Genomic DNA, 18837 nt, shown 5'->3' with positions numbered 1-18837 from the left:
TGCCTCCCATCAATAGTTTAAAATGCCTTTAACCGTGCATGTGGGCAACAGCTCTCTGCACACAAGACCCCAGATGACTCACCGGTGATATTACAACCGCATATTTGAGATAAAAATATCCAACATTTGCATTATATATTCAGTTTTTGTTGCTGCATGGTGGCTAAGGTGCTCTGAGTGGTTGCCAGGTAAGGTGCTTTCAAACTTTCTGGATGACATGCATTCCCAAATGCACAACCTTTTTTTCTCAAGTGTGATAATCTTTTTGTCCTAAACTATGAATGGTGCTATATATTTTACATATAAATTTATACTGTGAAAATTAAATATTAATAAATAATTAATCTTGTAATTATGCCAACGAATTCGAATTTCTGCTTTGACAGTCTTTTTGAATTAGCTGTAAAGGGCTGATGAAATATATATATTGTATGTATTATATGAAATATATGTATGTATTAGTTGTGTATATATATACACATATACATATATGCACACACAACTAATACAACAGCCAGTAATTAGAGTATGTTATAATTGTTATAACCAATATGACTGCCAATATAAATTTATTGTGTTTTATTCCATATAAAAAAACAGGCAACATGTTTATCCCAAATTGTTATGTTTTAAGCACCATTACAAGTATGCATCTATAATATAATATAATATAATATAATATAATATAATATAATATAATATAAGGAAGCACGAATAAGGAAAAAGCACTTTCTGTGGTACAGCAGGGGGTCAGCAGTGTGTCCACCCTCTTCATTCAAACCTGTACATTCACACAAACTCTCACTCACTCTCTGCTGCCTACTAAAGCACAGGATCTAGTGGGATGAAAGCCCCCAAGGCTGCCCCTCGGTCTTGGTTTCAATGCGACTATAAGGAGACACAGTTCTCTTGAAGACCTCCAGCTGTTCAGAGAGACAGCCCGTGTGCTGCTCCTCTCCATTCAGTCAATTACATCTAACAACCAGCCCAACAGAGGAGCATGACTTCATAATCCAGTAGAAGGGTCCTAATATAACAGCTCATGGGCATGAATACAGATAAACAAGTTTAATAAAGGACCGCATAAACTGAAAGACAGGACACTGTGTTAACTGCTGGACTGTGCTCTGATAACATGATCTATGCAATGATCTATATTAGGAACAAAGAAACATTGACTGATACAATAGCCAGTATTTATATACTTTTTTGCCTCTTTTCCAAAAAAAAAAAAAAAAAAAAAATGAAATTATAAAAATAACAAACCAGGCAATATTATCCATTAGCAATAATAATAGAAAACGGCAGTCCAGCAGTATAGGATTTTATTTTATCTTATTTTTAATATTTATAAATTACTGTTTTCATTCAGTAAGGATGCAATAAACTGATTAAAAGTGGCAGTAAATACATTTATATGAAATAAATGCTGCTCCTCCTATTCATTAAAGAATCCTGAAAAAAAAGATCACTGTTTCCACAAATATATTAAGAATCTTAATATTAAACATTAGCTTGTCAACAGGCTGTGCTATACTGTGAATATAGTCACTGACAATAATGATAACATAATATAAATTCTAATACAATATAAATTATTTCAGAAGGACTGTCAAAGCAGAAATATATTGTTTGAACTATTGGATGGTGTAATTACAACACCCACCAGCAGACTCTTGGTATGAACCCCTGCTCTATACTCTTTTGCTCCTATATGACTTCCTGTATTATAAGATTATTTCCTTTCTTTTCATCCCCCGTAATAAGAATAAAGTTCTTCCTCAAGCAGGAATTAAATTCAGATGGAAATCACCCAAAAAGACAGTGAACAGGAACTGAACCACGGCTATGGATTTATGAAACCGTCATCCTGAGTTTTTCTCATCATCACACAGAAAAAAGCAGACAGTAAGAGCAAGAGAGGAGAGAAAAAACAACACAGACGGAGACAGAACTGTAAGGATCTCCACCGGCGGTCGAAAGGGCCTTCCTGTGGGGCTCGTCTCTGTCAGACAGTGTGTGGATCTCTGCTGTAAGCCCAGTCTAATCAAAGCTCTTCAATACAGAGCACTGACACCCTGAACAAATGAGTCACAATAAGACTGACAATACAACAGAATGAGAACAACTATTTACAGTAACCACTATAAATAAAATCACATTCAAAGCCTGACTACCACCTATAAGTAGCTTAGGTCAACATTAAAGGTGAAGTGTGGCTTTTAATTCATTATTTTTAAATGTAAAAATACTTTGTCCTAGCCCAACTCAATCTGCAGATACAACTATAATATGAATTGTTGCTGCTGTTGGCTATCGCTGCTGCTGCAAAGCAACTACAGAAACTTGTTACTGCCAATACATTTTTAAGACATACTGCTGCTGCGCAAATAGCATATATAATAACCTGTAGCAGATCTATACAGGTGGAGCTGGGGAGGTGGAGAGTTTAAAAGGAATTCTGAAAGTGTGCTGTGAAATGCTTAGATATTTTTACTGGGAAATAAGAGTGATACTAAGACTTCCAATCTACTTCAAGCCACTCAGAGTTTCTCAGTGTTCCAGATCTAAAAGACGTTCAAGTTAAGCACCTTTCCTTTATCATGTGAACAGTGGCATCTAAATTCAGCAGAGCTCCATTAAGCATCGGAGTTAAGCAGCTATGTCCTGCAATGACAAGGAACAAGAGTGAACACCTTAAGCACAATTAGAAAGACTGGCCTTTTCATCTCCATAGTTCCTCAGCATTCATCACTCTCAGTCATGAGCGATCAGCCTTGCGTGATGCACTTTCAGTAGATGTTCATAAGACTCTGTCTTTGACTGATTTGGCAGCAGCTTATTCCTTATTCTCAGATCACGCCGCTACGTTTCCTACTGGTCGGATGAGAGCCGAAGGCCATTAAAGGAGAGGGTAACGGATGGTGTGTCAGCAACATGATGAGTGTAGATTTAGACTCACGGGATCAAGGCAGATGGAGACGAGCGGGACGTTCTGCTCAGTGGTCTAAAACTGTAGACCTGAGGGTCTTTACTCATCACTGTCTCTCTTTGTCTTTATCTATCCGTCTCTTCAATGTTGATTTAGTTACTTTTACTTATCTACTGCTTGATGTGTGTACAAACACAAGAGAAGTGAAGAAAGTCAATGACGTGCATTTTTGCGCATTTAAACACAGCTAGCAGCTTGGAACAAAAGGGTCTGACGGGTATTTGAGGACGTAATTAAATGCTGAAGTACTACAGACTCAACGTTTGGATATCAAACCCCTGGGGTCTGAAAATGTACAGACATATGTCAAAAATATTTGCAAGGTCAAGTATTGATCCTGATTGAAAGAACACCCTGGATGCACTTAAATCTGGAGCTATTGATGAAAAAAAGAAAGAAAAATCAATGCTTTTTTCAATCTCAACATTCACATTGTGTTTTATGGATGTGTGTTTGGGGGTGGCAGGGAATTCTTAAAAGTAAAATCTATCTACACTGATAAAAAAAAAATTATATATTAAATAATCATCACTGCGTTTTTGCATTAGACTAGTCACTTGCTGAAGTTCCATGATTAATTTTCTGGTGATGGCAATTAGCAAATGAACAAAAGTGAATTTTAATCCAATATTCACTTCAAAAGAAAATTATCAAAACTTCAATGAAATTGATTACAGTTTATCACTCTCACTAGCACTTAAGGACTGCGTTCAGAACGGTATTCTTGCATAGTGCATACTGAATACTGTGCATTGTACATTATGTACAGGCTACTATTTTACAATAGACCAATTCGGTGTTTGCTAACAGTGATGATGTTGTGGGCGGAGTTTGACAGTTTTCAAGTAGCAGTCCATGGAATAAAATATTGTTTATATTCCAAAATTCTGACTTTATTCTCATTTTAACTCGTCATTCTCTCCTTTGTCCTCAGCTCAGAATCATGGGTTTAACTTGCTATTGTTGAGTTATAAAGCCTAAAATACGAGATATAAACTTGCATTTGTGAGGGGAAAAAAAGTCAGAATTGTGAAATACAATAGGTAAATGTAAAATGTTACCATAGGGCTAATATAATGTTTCCTTAAAACTGCATGTGTGAATATTATGCAGACCTATTGTTTAAATCATATGTATGCTTTAAAAGTAATAATAGCAGGTTTCATCCATTAGTTTGTCCATTTAAACGCCTGCGTTTAGCTTCAAATGGCGACAGTATTCTATAAATATGATTTGCATTCTGATTCTCACATTTAAAGGCATATCATTACATTTTTTTTCTCTTATTCCATGGATTTACCCATTTCCCTCCACTTGTTACAAGTGATGTAACTGCGACGTCTACTTCAAATTGGTCTATAGTATGTGAAATAGAACGCATTATGCTACAATAAACAATCTAAACTGTCTTACGTTGTTACATATCTTACATTGTTTTCTCTTTTAACGTCACCATATCATGTTTAATGCTGTTAGTAGTGTCTAGTAATATTCAAAATGGTTATTTCCCTTTTTAATAAAAAATCTGTACACAAACACCAAATTATAAAAGTGAATCCACTCACTGCTCAAAACACTAGCGTTTTGTTCAGTGGTGAGATCTCCAAGCAAACAATTTCTATTGATTTAAAAAAAAAAAAAAAAAACGAACAAACAAAAATATGTCAGGCTTTCCACAAAAATTTTAAGCAGCTATTTCAACATGTGATTATAAGAAATGTTTCTTAAGCACCAAATCATATCAAAATTATTTCTAAAGGATCATGTGACACTGAAGACTGGAGTAATGATGCAGAAAATTCAGATTTGCATCACAGGAGTAAATTACATTTTAAAACACATTCAAATAGAAAGCAGTTATTTTAAAATGTAACAAATACGTACTGTATTTTTGATCTGGGTGACTTTCCTTCAAAAACATTTTAAAAGCAATTGTACTGACCCCAAACATATGAACAGTACTAGTGAATGCAACTGCCAAAAAAAGTCGGCTATTATTCATGGAAAAGCCCCTCTGCTGCACCTCTCAGCTTTCTGTGCGGAAGAGACATCCTGACTTCCAACAGAGCTCAGATGATGTACAGATGTCTTCATTTACGTTTACAACCAGTCTCCAATATTGTCAACGAAGAATGTGTGTACTGTTAGTTTAGTTTAACATTTTACAAGATTTCTGCACATCGTCACAGAGCGCCATGAACTATGGGAGTTTACAGTGATGTCATGGAACGATTCCTAAACATGTCAGAGGTGATAAAAGCGTACAGGTTCCTCAGCGTAAAAGATAACCCTTCTGCCAGACTTCCACATGGATCTTAAAGGAGAAGTCCACTTCCAGAATACAAATAATTTACTCGCCCCCTTGTCATCCAAGATGTTCATTTCTTTCTGTCTTCAGTCGTGAAGAAATTATGGTTTTTGAAGAAAGCATTGCAGGATTTTTCTTCATATAATGGACTTGATTGGAGCCCTGATTTTGAACTTTTTAAAATGTAGTTTAAATGCAGCTTCAAAGGACTCTAAACAATCCCAGCCGAGGAAGAAGGGTCTTATCTAGCGAAACAATGTCTTTTTTTTTTTTTTCTAAAAATAAAAATTTGTATACTCTAAGCACAAAAGCTCGTGTAGCACAGGCTCTGTGATGCGCGTTCAAGATGCTACGAATTAGTGATGGGTCGTTCTTAAACGATTCTTACATTTTGAACAATTCTTTCATTTTGAACGAATCGTTCATTTTGAACGAATTGTTGATTCTGAACAAATCTTTAATGTGACTCGAGAAGAACAAGTCGTCTTGGGGAGTGATTCGTTCAGTCGCGCATGCGCAACATCCTACTATTAGGTTCTGTACTGGAATTAGTTCACCTGTTTCGAGTCTTCGGGTTGGAGTTGTTTGTTCATCTTATGGGGCTGTCATGTGGTGAACGAACGACTCGAACCTGAAGACTCGAGAGATGAACTAATCAATTCTTTTTCCGGCTCACACTGCATTGGTTGAGCTTATGGGGCTGTCACGTGATGAACAAACGACTCAAACCCGAAAACTTGTCAGATAAGAGGTGAGCTGATCACAGACTAAAGACCCAGGTAAACAATAAATTAATCTTTTCTGTTTCTTATAACATTATAGTTTTGTCTTGTTTGTAGTGTGATCAACGTTTGTGTAAGCAGTAAATGTGTTCGGGAAATAATACGTAACATTTTAAATATATTTTGCTAAAATGAGGGAAATGACTCGAAAACGTAACATTTTTAAATATATCCGAGTCTAAAATGATCCGAAACGAAATGACTCCGGCTCAAAAAGGTAGAGTATAGCAAAAAACTCCATCTTTTTTGCTACAACTTCAGAAAGGTCCGACATTGTTGTACCTTTTTGTTTGTAAAAATGATTTGAACTTGCACCCATCTTTGTAAACACTGGTTCATTGTCTGTGTACGTTCGGCGTGACCAAAACATGATTATAGTAAAAAACACTACTACACTACTTGTGTGCTACACAAACTCCTGTGCTTAAAAAGTATAAAAAAATGTATTTTCAGAAAAAAATGACAGATCGTTTCGCTAGATAAGACCCTTCTTCCTCGACTGGGATCATTTAGAGCCCTTTGAAGGTGCATTTTAAACTACATTTTGGAAGTTCAAAATCAGGGCACCAACGGAGAAAAATCCTGAAATGCTTTCCTCAAAAAACATATTTTCTTTACTACTGAAGACAGAAGACATAAACATCTTGGATGACAAGGGGGGGAGTAAATTATTTGTGAATTGTTGGCCTCAGGTGACACTTGCCAGACACCCTACCGTGGAAAGAGACCTCAGAGTTAAAACACGTACTTCCTCTCTCCTTCATCTGACTGGCCCTAAATCACAATCAGTCTCCCTTCTCTCTCCTGCCGTCTGTCTTTCATGCCGTCCTATTTCTTTCCCTCGCATCCCTGCTTTTTCATCCTCCGTTCTCTCCCCCTGGCCCATCTCACGCCTGACAGCATGACAAATGCTGCGTTAGACACTCTGCTGCCATGTGGCCTGTTTCGGATTAGGCGGGAGATCGCGGCGGAGATGTTTACACTGCCCATCAGTGCCGGTACTTCAGCAGACTGCAAGGTCAGGATGGAAGAGAGAGACCTGTGCACGCGGTCAATGGGGAGAGGTTGAGAGTGCCAGAGGTAATTTAAAACAGCGGCTCCTGAGGGACACATTACCCACAAGACCAACAAAGAGACCCAAAGGTTAGAGATAGCGTCAATAAGAACAACATGGAGAAGCTTGAAAAGACTAAGCAACATACAGTATCTCAACATTTTTTATAACATTATTTTTAAAAAATCTGTGTCGATAAGTAGCATTAGGAAGCCTGATAGGCCCCCGATTTTAAACGTCCAAGAAGGGTCTTATCTAGCAAAATGATTGGTTACTTTCTAATATATATATATATATTCTTTTTATATATATATATATATATATATATATATATATATATATATATATATATATATATATATGTATATATATATATATATATATATATATATATATATATATAAAATGTATATGTGTGTGTATATATATGTGTGTGTGTATATATATATATACAAATATTTGATATATAAATATTTGAAATACTTAATTTATACTTAATACTTAAATTATTACGTTATCAGATACAAACATTTGACAAAAACGTGACGTAGAAATATTAAAATGATTTCTGAAGGATCGTGTGACACTAAAGAATGGAGTAATGATGCTGAAAATTCACCTTTGCCATCACAGAAAAAAAATTACATTTTAAAAAATATATTTAATCAAATAAATGAAGCCTTAATGAACAAACACTTCTTTCAAAAACAATTAAAAAGCTTAATTATTTCACTTTTGGCTGTCAGTTTAAATCTAAACAATCTTTATTCTAGTAACACGTTTTCATTTATCTTGCCTTCATTTTCACTTTTTTTCAAATGCCTTGTGTAGATTTTATTGTTTTACCCTTTTCCCATATTTTAAATGAACTATAACTAGAACAAAATAGTTTTATTGTGCTTTGTCGCAAGCACTAATTTTGTCAAATTATGTAAAAACAAATGTTATGTTAAAAATTAAGTTCAAAAAGAGCATGTTAAATTATGTTTAAAAACAAAAAGCTCTAATTTTAAAAACAACAAGCTCTAATTTTGACAAATTATGTAAAAGAAAGTGTGAAAATTTTATATAAAATTGGAGAATACAAAATTGTGCTAAAAAATTATTAGCTTCAATAAAAAGGCCATTTTCCTACAAGAACACTGGTGGAAATGTTCATAACTTTCAAAAACAACACTGTGACAAATCTCCTGTTGGACATTGTTAACAAACTAATTAAACAAGCTAGTGTGAGTTTGAAAAGTGTTTAGAGAGTTTCTTTTCTAAAAGTGCACAGAGCCAAAAGTGCCCATAGCTGAAGAAACACCCATAAGCTCTGAGCTGTGCTAATAATTATTCAGCAGCCCAGCAATGTCATTTCGTCTCAAAATGAGCATTTCCAATTTTCACATGCCAACTATTTCCAACTGAAGAATGCAGAGCAACTTTAGCGTTTCTCCAACTTAATATTAAAAGTGAGCCCCGTGAGTGATGAGAACTGTCTAACAACTGCTCCAGTGTGACAAACTAATTAAAGTCTTTCTCATGTTTCAACTCAAGCTTTCTAATGCCAAACATCTAGCGTGCTGAATGTTTAAATGTGTGTCAGAACAAATCCACAACCTCTCCCTCCCAACAGCTCACGTCTCATTAGATCTCACATAAATAGTTGGGGAACAACCATACGCATGTCTGCTGTAATAAAACAAACACAAGATGAGCAAAATGAAATGCTGCATTTTAACAATTAACAGACAAAACGAATAAACGCTTAGTTAACATTCTAATGTCTAACTTACAGACCAGAGCACAGAGCCGCCAATTGAACCACTACAGACCTACATATGATGAAAAGATCTAAATCACACATATGAAGTGCGCAGGATGTTAATATGTGGGGAATCTCTTTACTAGCAAGTGTGTGTACTCACTGACAGACTCCAGATGACACTGTTGGTCTCAACAGACCTCTGGGCATACTTATCAAAGCAGACATCACTAGTGCAAACATATGTGTGCTAAACAGCCCACAGTGCCAAAACAACATCCTTTCAAATCAAATTAAAATGATCTATGAGTTCACATACTCACTGACTGAACATGTAAACAGTCACTTCTGGCACACCAATACCCAAAACACAACTTCAAATGCTGGCAAATTTATGACTCATTTCCCTTTACTCTCTTAAGGACAGAGACATACTTGCATACACGCAAATACAGTCCCTCTGTACATACGAAAGTACAAAAGCCTGAAACCACTAGTGAAGCTGCTTATATTTTGCAATAAAGAAAAGCAAGGATGCACTAAATAGATTTAAAAAAGTGATAAAAAACAAGACTTTCACAAACTTCTCTCTAAACTATTTATTGCTCCACCATGACAGCTTGAACCTACTATAGTGGCCCTTCTAGCAATGTCCTATGCATGAAATCAAGTGTTTGTACCTAAAAGCAACTGCGTTTACAGATTTGCACGAAGGCAGCCCTCTGCATCAAATTCTTCCCTCCTCCCCTGCTCTGCCCAGCCTGTGAACAATCTATTCAAAACGCTGAAATTGATTTTTTGCCTTTCTGCTTTGTGAATTAATTGGGGTAATAAAACAAACCTATAGAGCATAAAATAGTATTAGAGAACTGCTCTGCTAACAGGGATTTCCCAGGTCATCATATAACTAAATGAAAGGTGGCTGATTGGATTGTGAAGACGTGTGCTCTTCCTGTGTTCATGGATGACTGAGTGCTGAGCATTCATTTGAACAGGAAGAATAATCCACTTAGAGAGGCGGGTCGGGCCATACGCTGAGTATTTGGGGAAATACCGGGGTGTGCGTCTCATTGATTTGGAAGGTTGTTTCTTAATGATAAATCTTTGCAGGGATTATGAGTTTCAACAAAAACAGGTTTTTTTTAAAAAAAAAAAAAAAGGTGGTGTAAAAATGTGCAACCAGACCACAAAGGCACATACTTTGTTACAGTTTTTGTTAAATGTCGTCCTGGCAAACTGTTCTGTGATCAGATCACCGTGCATATTGTATGCATTTACACCCTTTAATATAGCCAATCATTGAATACAGCAGGGATGATATATTTTTGTAGGCCAAAATCCAGAATGCACTACCGGTTTATCGTCCCAAAAACATTGGATTTTAAATGAGTTTTTGATTAAATGCCCAAAACAAGGTATGTGGTTAACACAACTACAAGATATCTTCATACATAAAATATTTCATTTTTACTCAGCAACATAAAATGCATCAGTAAAACCATAGTTTTAAAGTTTTTAATTGTCTTGAAAAGAGAAGTTGTTGATTAATTGTTACATGAAACTACAGAAGTTCCCAGGGACATTAAACATCATGCCAAACAGGAGAACTCATCTACTCTCCTATTCAGCTTTTACAGCCTCATTGTCTTTATACTTGCAATCTTGCAAACTATTCTCAGGAAAATGATTTTAAATAAAGGCTGAAGAAGTTGTCACAGGCTTCATGGTGGTGATGTTGAAATCATGTATATATTATATGTGACCGTGGACCACAGAACCAGTCTTAAGTCACTGGGGTGTATTTGTAGCAATAGCCAAAAAGACATTGTATGGGTCAAAATTATCAATTTTTCTTTTATGCCAGACATCATTAGGAAAATTTCGTAAAGATCAGGTTTCATGAAGACATTTTGTAAAATTCCTACTGCAAATATATCAAAACTTAATTTTTGATTAGTAATATGCATTAGTAAAAGCTTCATCTGGACAACTTTAAAGGTGATTTTCTCAATATTTTGATTTTTTTGCACCCTCACATTCCATATATTCAAATAATTGTATCTTGGCCAAATATTGTCCTATCCTAACAAACCATTTTAGCTTTCAGATGATGTATAAAGCTTAATTTCGAAAAATGGACCCTTATGACTGGTTTTGTGGTCCAGGGTCACATATAGTATAGCTAGGGTTGGGTAGGGCTGGACGAATAATTGGATAGCACTGCTATGCGTCAGTTCCAAAACAGTGAACCAATCAGAAGACCATCAGAAGGCAAGCATTGCAAGCTTTTGTTTACAGTAGCAAGCTGGCATGCCAACTATTTTATTTGATGGCAACATGGCGAGAGAGGTATTCTGTGCTACGCTTTTTTTTAAACCATTCCTGAACGCTGCATTCCGCATTTTAGACGCAAAGATGTGTTCTGTAAGAGCGTAAATAGTTGTGCATATAGAGTGACAGGACAAGATTACTGAGAGACAGATAACATGCAACAGCAATCATGAGTCAGATTCACATCTACAGTGCCTTGCGAAAGTATTCATACCCCTCCATTTCCTCCCATTTCAAGATTCTGTGGTCTGATGATGCTAAATTCCAAGCATCATGTTCGACGTAATCTAAGCACTGTTCATCACCTGCTGGCTACCATCCCAAAAGTAAAGTGTGCTGGTAGCAGCCTCATGCTGTGGGACTGTTTTTCAGTGGCAGGGACTTTGGGACTCATCAGAGAACAAGAAAAGCTCAGTGCACCAAAATATTAAAGACTGCACCAAAATATTGAGATATACTTAATGAAACCTCAGTCCAGAGCATTCAAAACCTCAGACTGGTCAGAAGGTTCCAACAGGACAATGACCCTAAACAAGAATGGCTTATAGACAACTCTGTGAATATCCTGGAGTGGCCCAGACACAACCTGGGCTTGAACCTAATCAAACATTTCTGTAGAAACCTGAAAATGTCCGCCAGAGCCATCCAAGCTGACAGCGCTTGAGAGGTGAAGAGGTGAGGTGAAGAATGTCAGATAACTGCCAAATGTTGATGTGAAAATGTTGTTGCATCATACCCAAAAAGACTTGAGGCTGTAAAGGTGCTTCAAGTACTACATTATGGTGCATGTAGTGTAGACTGATGTGGGGGAAAAAGTCATTTAGGCAGCAACATAACAAAAAGTGAAAATATGAAGGGGTATGAATACTTTTGAAAGGCACTGTGGATTTGATAGAAGACATTTTAATGTGATTTTAAACCATTAAAGCACAAAAAGACCCGAAAGAGAATTCAGCAACCGTGCACTCTTTGTGCTGCGTATATATCCTATATAAGTGCGCATACAAAAAGCAACCTCTTTTGCATCTTTGTGCACTTGGAAGGACAAATACACACAAATTATGCCAAAACATCCTTGAAAACACAGTTCCATCTAAAGTTAATGTAAACAGTAGATATAGAAAATGTATGTATAGCAGTTCATCCATGCATGAGGTCTTAAAGTGACAGCAGCCTAATATTCTTGCTGCCGCCTGTGCCATTAATGTTAATCAAAGAACAAAAGAAAAAATAACACTCACTGATCTTGACTGAATATTTTATTCATAAAAAGAAAACTGTGTTATTTTACATTTGATTACATTAAATTTCAATTTCTGTACCTGAATTGTATTCTGTACCTGTATTTACTTGTGCTACTGTGTTCTTATGTTTGTTCTTATTTTATTACAGACTGCATACTTGTCTTCAATAATGTTTATATTAGTCAGTCTAGTTATTTTTGTTAAATCCATAGGCAAATGTTCCTTACGTAAGTGTTCTTTAGGCTGCATATTTTTGTTCATGACATTCAGCAGTAACAGAATGTTTTGCAAAAGACACAAAATAAATGTTTGATATCTAAAACTAGTAATCACTAAAATTCAAACAATACCTAACCCTATTTATAGCATATGTTTAGCTTTTTTTTTTTTTTTTTTATCATCTCTGGTGATTTTATTTATGCTTCAAAACTCGTAAAAGTTGTGTTCGTTTGTGAAGATCATTATGAACAAAATATAAGAATCATAAACCTTTTCTGTTCACAGAGCTTTTCTGGAATAAAGCCAGTGGAAAAAATCCAAATGGGTTTTTAATTGAGGGAACCAGGGTGATGCTAACGCCCAGACCGGCCTACAAAAATACGTCATCACTCCAGGGCTCTATTGAAAACGCATGTTAACAACATCAGGTGTTAAAACACACCTAGAGACCCCTTGAATTTTGCCAGACAGAGGGTATGCGGCGGTTTATGTTCATACGCCATGTGTGAACACCTTTGAGGTACAATTTCAAACGTTCTCCTACCACTTCTTTCCCCACTCAAACATCCTGTCTGTGTATGCAGAGGCACGTGTGATCTCTCTTCTTAACAAATGATCCAGATACAGATGTATGTCAGACCCTGTCGACGTGACAAACGGCATATTTACAGCCGTGGAGAATGAAAGAGGAAAAGATCACTCAGTCAACTGACACCTCCACCTTAAAACAGAGACGGGGAAACTCGAGCACGTCCCAGGAATGCCTGGACCGCGAAAGAAAAAGCCACTTTTTCAGCATGCTGAACTTTGCGAGCCCCGTGTCTACTTTTACAATGAAACTTAAAACACAAAGGGGCAGATTTACAAGGAGACACAAAGAAACTCACACATGCGAACATACATACGCACGATTCCCCGGTTCATTTCGCTAAGGGTTTAATTTCAGAGTGTAAACATGTTCTAAATCACACACACACTCTGACATTTAGAAGAAAAAGGTGTGTGTTTTCTGTTTTGGAAGTGCGCATGACATCAGGCAGAGGTGAAACCTGCCCAGATGAAAAACACATGGTTCCCTGAGGTGCAGTAGTACAGACCTGAAATGACTGAAGTATTCCAGACCTGTCCAAACTAAGAGAATATGTCCTTGCCCGAATATATGAAAAAAAGCCGGAGGTCTGAATATAAAAGTTTCAATCATTTTTTTCTCTGATGGCGAAATTCTTCAGGCAGATATTATTACAGTTTAAAGATATGAAACAGAGGTTGATTAAGATGAGCTGTGTATTAAAAGTTATAGTTTAATATGAACGAGTGCTGTAATGTAGCAAGAATGGTGTTCATTTGCTCACAGCTACATAAGTCAGTCAGGGCATTTCAAGCTTTAAACAGGGCCTGATTATGCCATATAATATCATCACTCTTAGTGGCAGTCTATTATTTCACTCGCCATTAACTCAAAGTGCTTACGTTTGATCGCAGCTCTGTTTCACTAATGCGGATACATTACTACTACCTTTTTGTACAGACTGTACTTATCTTTTCTATTGGATACATACTGGATTTAAGGGCAGATGAGTTGACTTCAATTTCTCCTCCTTGGATTGGCTGGAAGCAGGCGAGTTCAGAGTCGTAGGGTTCTGGACTGGACTGTCCGTTTAGGCTGTTTCTCATCCCTGTTCCATTCCCGGGACTCATGGCGCGCCTCTGCTGGGCCTCCTGTTCCTCATACACAGCAATGAGCTGTGGGACACACAGCAAAACAGTACAATTTAGAGCAGACATGTACAGTCGAAATGTACACATAAAAACAGGTTCATAGAGGAATAGTGTGCAATATTTGAGTTTCGAAAGTAAAAATTCCATTTATTTTCTCCATGGGGAAATAGACTATTAATGATAACGTATAAAACTTTAAAACACAGAAACCAACCTACTGTGAGCTCCAAAGTTGTTAATCGTTAGTATTTGTCATCAGCAGTGTCGGAAATCAACAAGGGCTTGTGACAAAAATGCCAACAAAATAAACAAAAATGGCTAATACATTCAAGACAAAGAGGCAAAAAAAATGCTCCTGCACAATTAAACAATGTATTACGGCCGTCACAATTAAAATTAAATCTGAAAATGAATGATAGTGTCAATTTGCGGAATTACATTCGCTCACACTGCATCAGACTGCTTTTACATGCTGTTTTGTAGAGCGTTGAGCCTTATAACCAATCAAACGCGTTCTGTTGAATTTAGGAATGCATTGGCCAATCAGAGGCGCTCAGATTAATCAGCGCTAAAAACGCCAGGAGCTGTTGATGAGTGGAAATTCGCCTCATCATAAACCACACAGTGCAGATACGATATAAATAAAAGATGAATTTTTGCACATTTAAGTATTTGACATTAAACAGCCATGACCTAATGGTTAGGGAGGTGGGATTGTAACCGAAAAGGTTAAAATCGGTTCGAGTTGCAGGTCTGGCAGGGATTAAAGGTAGGGAGAGTGAATAACCAGCGCTCTCTCCACCCTCAATACCACGACTGAGGTTAGTCCCTTGAGCAAGGCACCGAACCCACAACTGCTCCCCGGGCACTGCAGCGATAGCAATATGGCTGCCCACTGCTCTTTTTTAAAGGTGATTATAAAAATTGCCCTCACAAATGTAAAAGTTATCCCTGGAAACCAGTTCCATTGGGCAAATATTGCCCCTTAATGGAAAAGTTAATTTCTGACCCTGGTCATCAGGGCACATGGTGCCTGGTGAAAAACTATACTATCCAAGACTACGCAAAGAAATCTCCACTAGCATATCGTAATAAGCAAATCACACACTTAATACCATGAAGCGCTGAGAAGGATGCAATCAAGTTAGCTTTCCAACACTCTCAAATGACTTAAAGGAACACTCCACTTTTTATGGAAATAGGCTAATTTTCCAACTCCCCTAGAGTTAAACAGTTGAGTTTTACCGTTTTCAAATCCATTCAGACGATCTCCAGGTCTGGCGGTAGCACTTTTAGCATAGCTTAGCATAGATCATTGAATCTGATTAGACCGTTAGCACCTCGCTCAAAAATGACCAAATATTGACCAAATATATTTTTTGATATTTTTCCTATTTAAAACTTGACTATTCTGTAGCTACACTGTGTACTAAGACTGACGGAAAATGAAAAGTCACGATTTTCTAGCCCAATTTGGCTGGGAACTATACTCACATTCTGGCGTAATAATCAAGGAACTTTGCAATATGTGACCCTGGACCACAAAACCAGTCGTAAGTGTCAATTTTTCAAAACTGAGCTTTATGCATCATCTGAAAGCTGAATAAATAAGTTTTCCATTGATGTATGGTTTGTTAGGATAGAACAATATTTGGCTGAGATACAACCATTTCAGTATATGGAATCTGAGGGTGCAAAAAAATCAAAATATTGAGAAAATCTCCTTTGAAGTTGTCCAAATTAAGTTCTTAGCAATGCATATTACTAATCAAAAATTAAGTTTTGATATATTTACAGTAGGAAATTTACAAAATATCTTCATGGAACATGATCTTTACTTAATTTCCTAATGATTTTTGGCATAAAAGAAAAATCTATAATTTTGACCCATACAATGTATTTTTGGCTATTGCTACAAATATACCCCAGCGACTTAAGACTGGTTTTGTAGTCCAGGGTCACATATTACACAGCGCCTAAAAACAGTCTCCCTGTGCAAGCAGGTGGTCACGTTGGTTATGTTGACAACGTTAGCCTATTTTCAGGCGCTGCATAATATCATTGCGCCCGCTGCACCAATGGTACGCAGCAAAATTCCTTGATTATTACGCTGGAATGAGAATATAGTCATTTAGCCATATCGGCCTAGAAAAATCGCAACTTTTCATTTTCTGTTGGTCTTAGTACACAATGTAACTACAGAAGAGTCAAGTTTTAAATAGGAAAGATATCGAAACTCTTTGGTAATTTCTGAGCGAGATGCTAACGGTCTAATCTGATCAATGATCTATGCTAAGTTATGCTAAAAATGCTACCACCAGACCCAGAGATTGGCTGGATGGATTAAAAAATGGTAAAACTCAACTGTAGGGAAGTTGGAAAATAAGCTCAAAAAAAGTGGAGTGTTTTTTTAAAGCTCAACAGACAAAACACACTGTGAACAGTAACTTGAAATAAGAGTAGATATAAATATAATGCTGCAATCAACACCTTTTTAAGATTAGTTGGTTAATTGTAAAGCTTTATCTTAAACTTGTGAATAAAAAAAGTAGCAACACAGACTGACACAGACTTAGTGTGTAAGAAACACTAACCACATCACAATCCATATCCAAGGCACATGTAACCACATAATTATACTTGATTGTTGGAAACTACCAATCAGAATAACCTCTAGGTTATCATCTGGATGATATCCAATCAGAACAGCACAACAGCTGTTTAAAGACAACTTCACAAGCAACACACAATGGCTTTATCCAAATTTTTCATTTGCTCACTCAATCACTATTGCTCATATGCCACATACAGCAGTTCACAGTAAAGTGAATGAAAATGAGGGAGTGATTTGTGTTCATTCACCCCTAAAGAAGCAGTAAAGTCAATGACATTAACTGATTAGACTTGTGTTACATATAGGTGATAAGCTAATATTTGAACCATTCGCCAAATGATCATTTTGTCTGGGTACAGTCCTTCACCACTAATGTTCTCTGCAAATTAGTTAGTCAAGAAAGATAAAACACTTGCCATTAAGTTTAAGTTAATGGCTAAAAATTAATTACTCATTACCAATCTGCATATTTTTCTCATTATATTGCAAAACACATTTTTTTAAAAGACTGTTGAGTTTCTTTTTAAAAATTCATCAAGGAAGCATTAAATTAATTCAGTGACACAAACTTTTACATTGTTACAAAAGATTTATATTTGAAATAAATGCTGTTCTTTTGAATTCTATATTCATCAAAATCCTAAAAAAAAAAAAAAAAAAAAAAAAAAAAAAAACTGTATCAGGGTTTTTACAAAAAAATTAAGCTTTTTCATCACAGAAATAAATCACATTCTAAAATGTATTAAAATAGAAAATAGTTTTTTTTTTTTTAATTAATATTTCACAATATTACTGTTTTACTTTTCAGCGACCCAAAATGTTTGAAAGGTGTCAGCAAGTGTAAGTTTTACACTATTAATCAGAGTGAATTAAAGGTATAAAATAATGCACTTTATGTGGATAAAGAAATCAAACCATTCACACTGGCCTTCACTTACCTTGTGGATCAGGACACTATAGAGGACATCTAAGGAGCCCAGCATGGCTAGCATGTATCAAGTTGATCTCAGTATGCAATGACATCCATTCACTTCACTTTGTGCGTGTGAGGCCTGCCGGCCACATCTTCGCAGTTAAATACATGCATCTGTCCCTATTCACAGAGTCACTGACACTGCATTTAGACTTGTGCTGCACTGCTGTTCTAGGGGCCTCTACACATTTACGTCTGTGCACGTAGGGCATATGTATATCCGAGTGAATGCAGTGAATGAATGCAGTTAGGGACAGAAAGACGAGTGTGCTGGTAAAACCAGAGGCTTCCTGCCTGACAGTGGCAGCAGGAGAGTAAACACATAAATAAACAATACACACTGTGACATTCAGGAAAGTGTGTGTGTGTGTGTGTGTGTGTGTGTGTGTGTGTGTGAGAGATAGTGTGTGTCTATGGCTTAAATAAGGGAATGTTATAGCCAGGATACAAAATATATATTTTGCACATATTTTTCTGCTTCTTAGAGTATCACTTTGTTAGCTTAGCAACAGGCTAACATAAAACACTACTGGAATCAATTGCGAGTCAAGCATTAATCTTTCGTGGAGTTGCTGCAATACACCTATTAGTCGCTTTTGGGATTGAATTCAATTAGGATGCTGCCTAGGGCAGCCTAAGGCAGCTCACTAGGTTTTGGAACAGAGCCATCAAGAAAACTTTTAATGGCATGTAGCATTACCCTCAATGTAATCCTCACCTCCCCTCATCCAGTACCTCCTCATCTACCCATTCATCCATCCATCCATCCCTGATTGCTATCATTCCTTTCCCAAGACCAAAACCCTTATTTCTGATTAGGCCCACTGCTATTCCTGACGGATCCTCATGGCCAG

At 36.6% G+C, this 18837-nt stretch overlaps 1 protein-coding gene across 1 annotated transcript in view; it reads right to left on the bottom strand.

The window, feature by feature from the left end:
* Positions 1-18837, bottom strand: part of pard3bb (par-3 family cell polarity regulator beta b) — a 386633-nt gene that overhangs the window by 290518 nt on the left and 77278 nt on the right. The window contains 1 exon segment of the mRNA XM_051118598.1: positions 14237-14420. Within this exon segment, the coding sequence (XP_050974555.1) occupies positions 14237-14420 (184 nt within the window).

This window comes from Labeo rohita, chromosome 9 (assembly GCF_022985175.1).
Source record: "Labeo rohita strain BAU-BD-2019 chromosome 9, IGBB_LRoh.1.0, whole genome shotgun sequence".
Classification (NCBI taxonomy): Eukaryota; Metazoa; Chordata; class Actinopteri; order Cypriniformes; family Cyprinidae; genus Labeo; species Labeo rohita.
The sequence above is the reverse complement of the archived record's forward strand: the minus strand, read 5'-3'. Positions and strand labels throughout refer to the sequence as shown.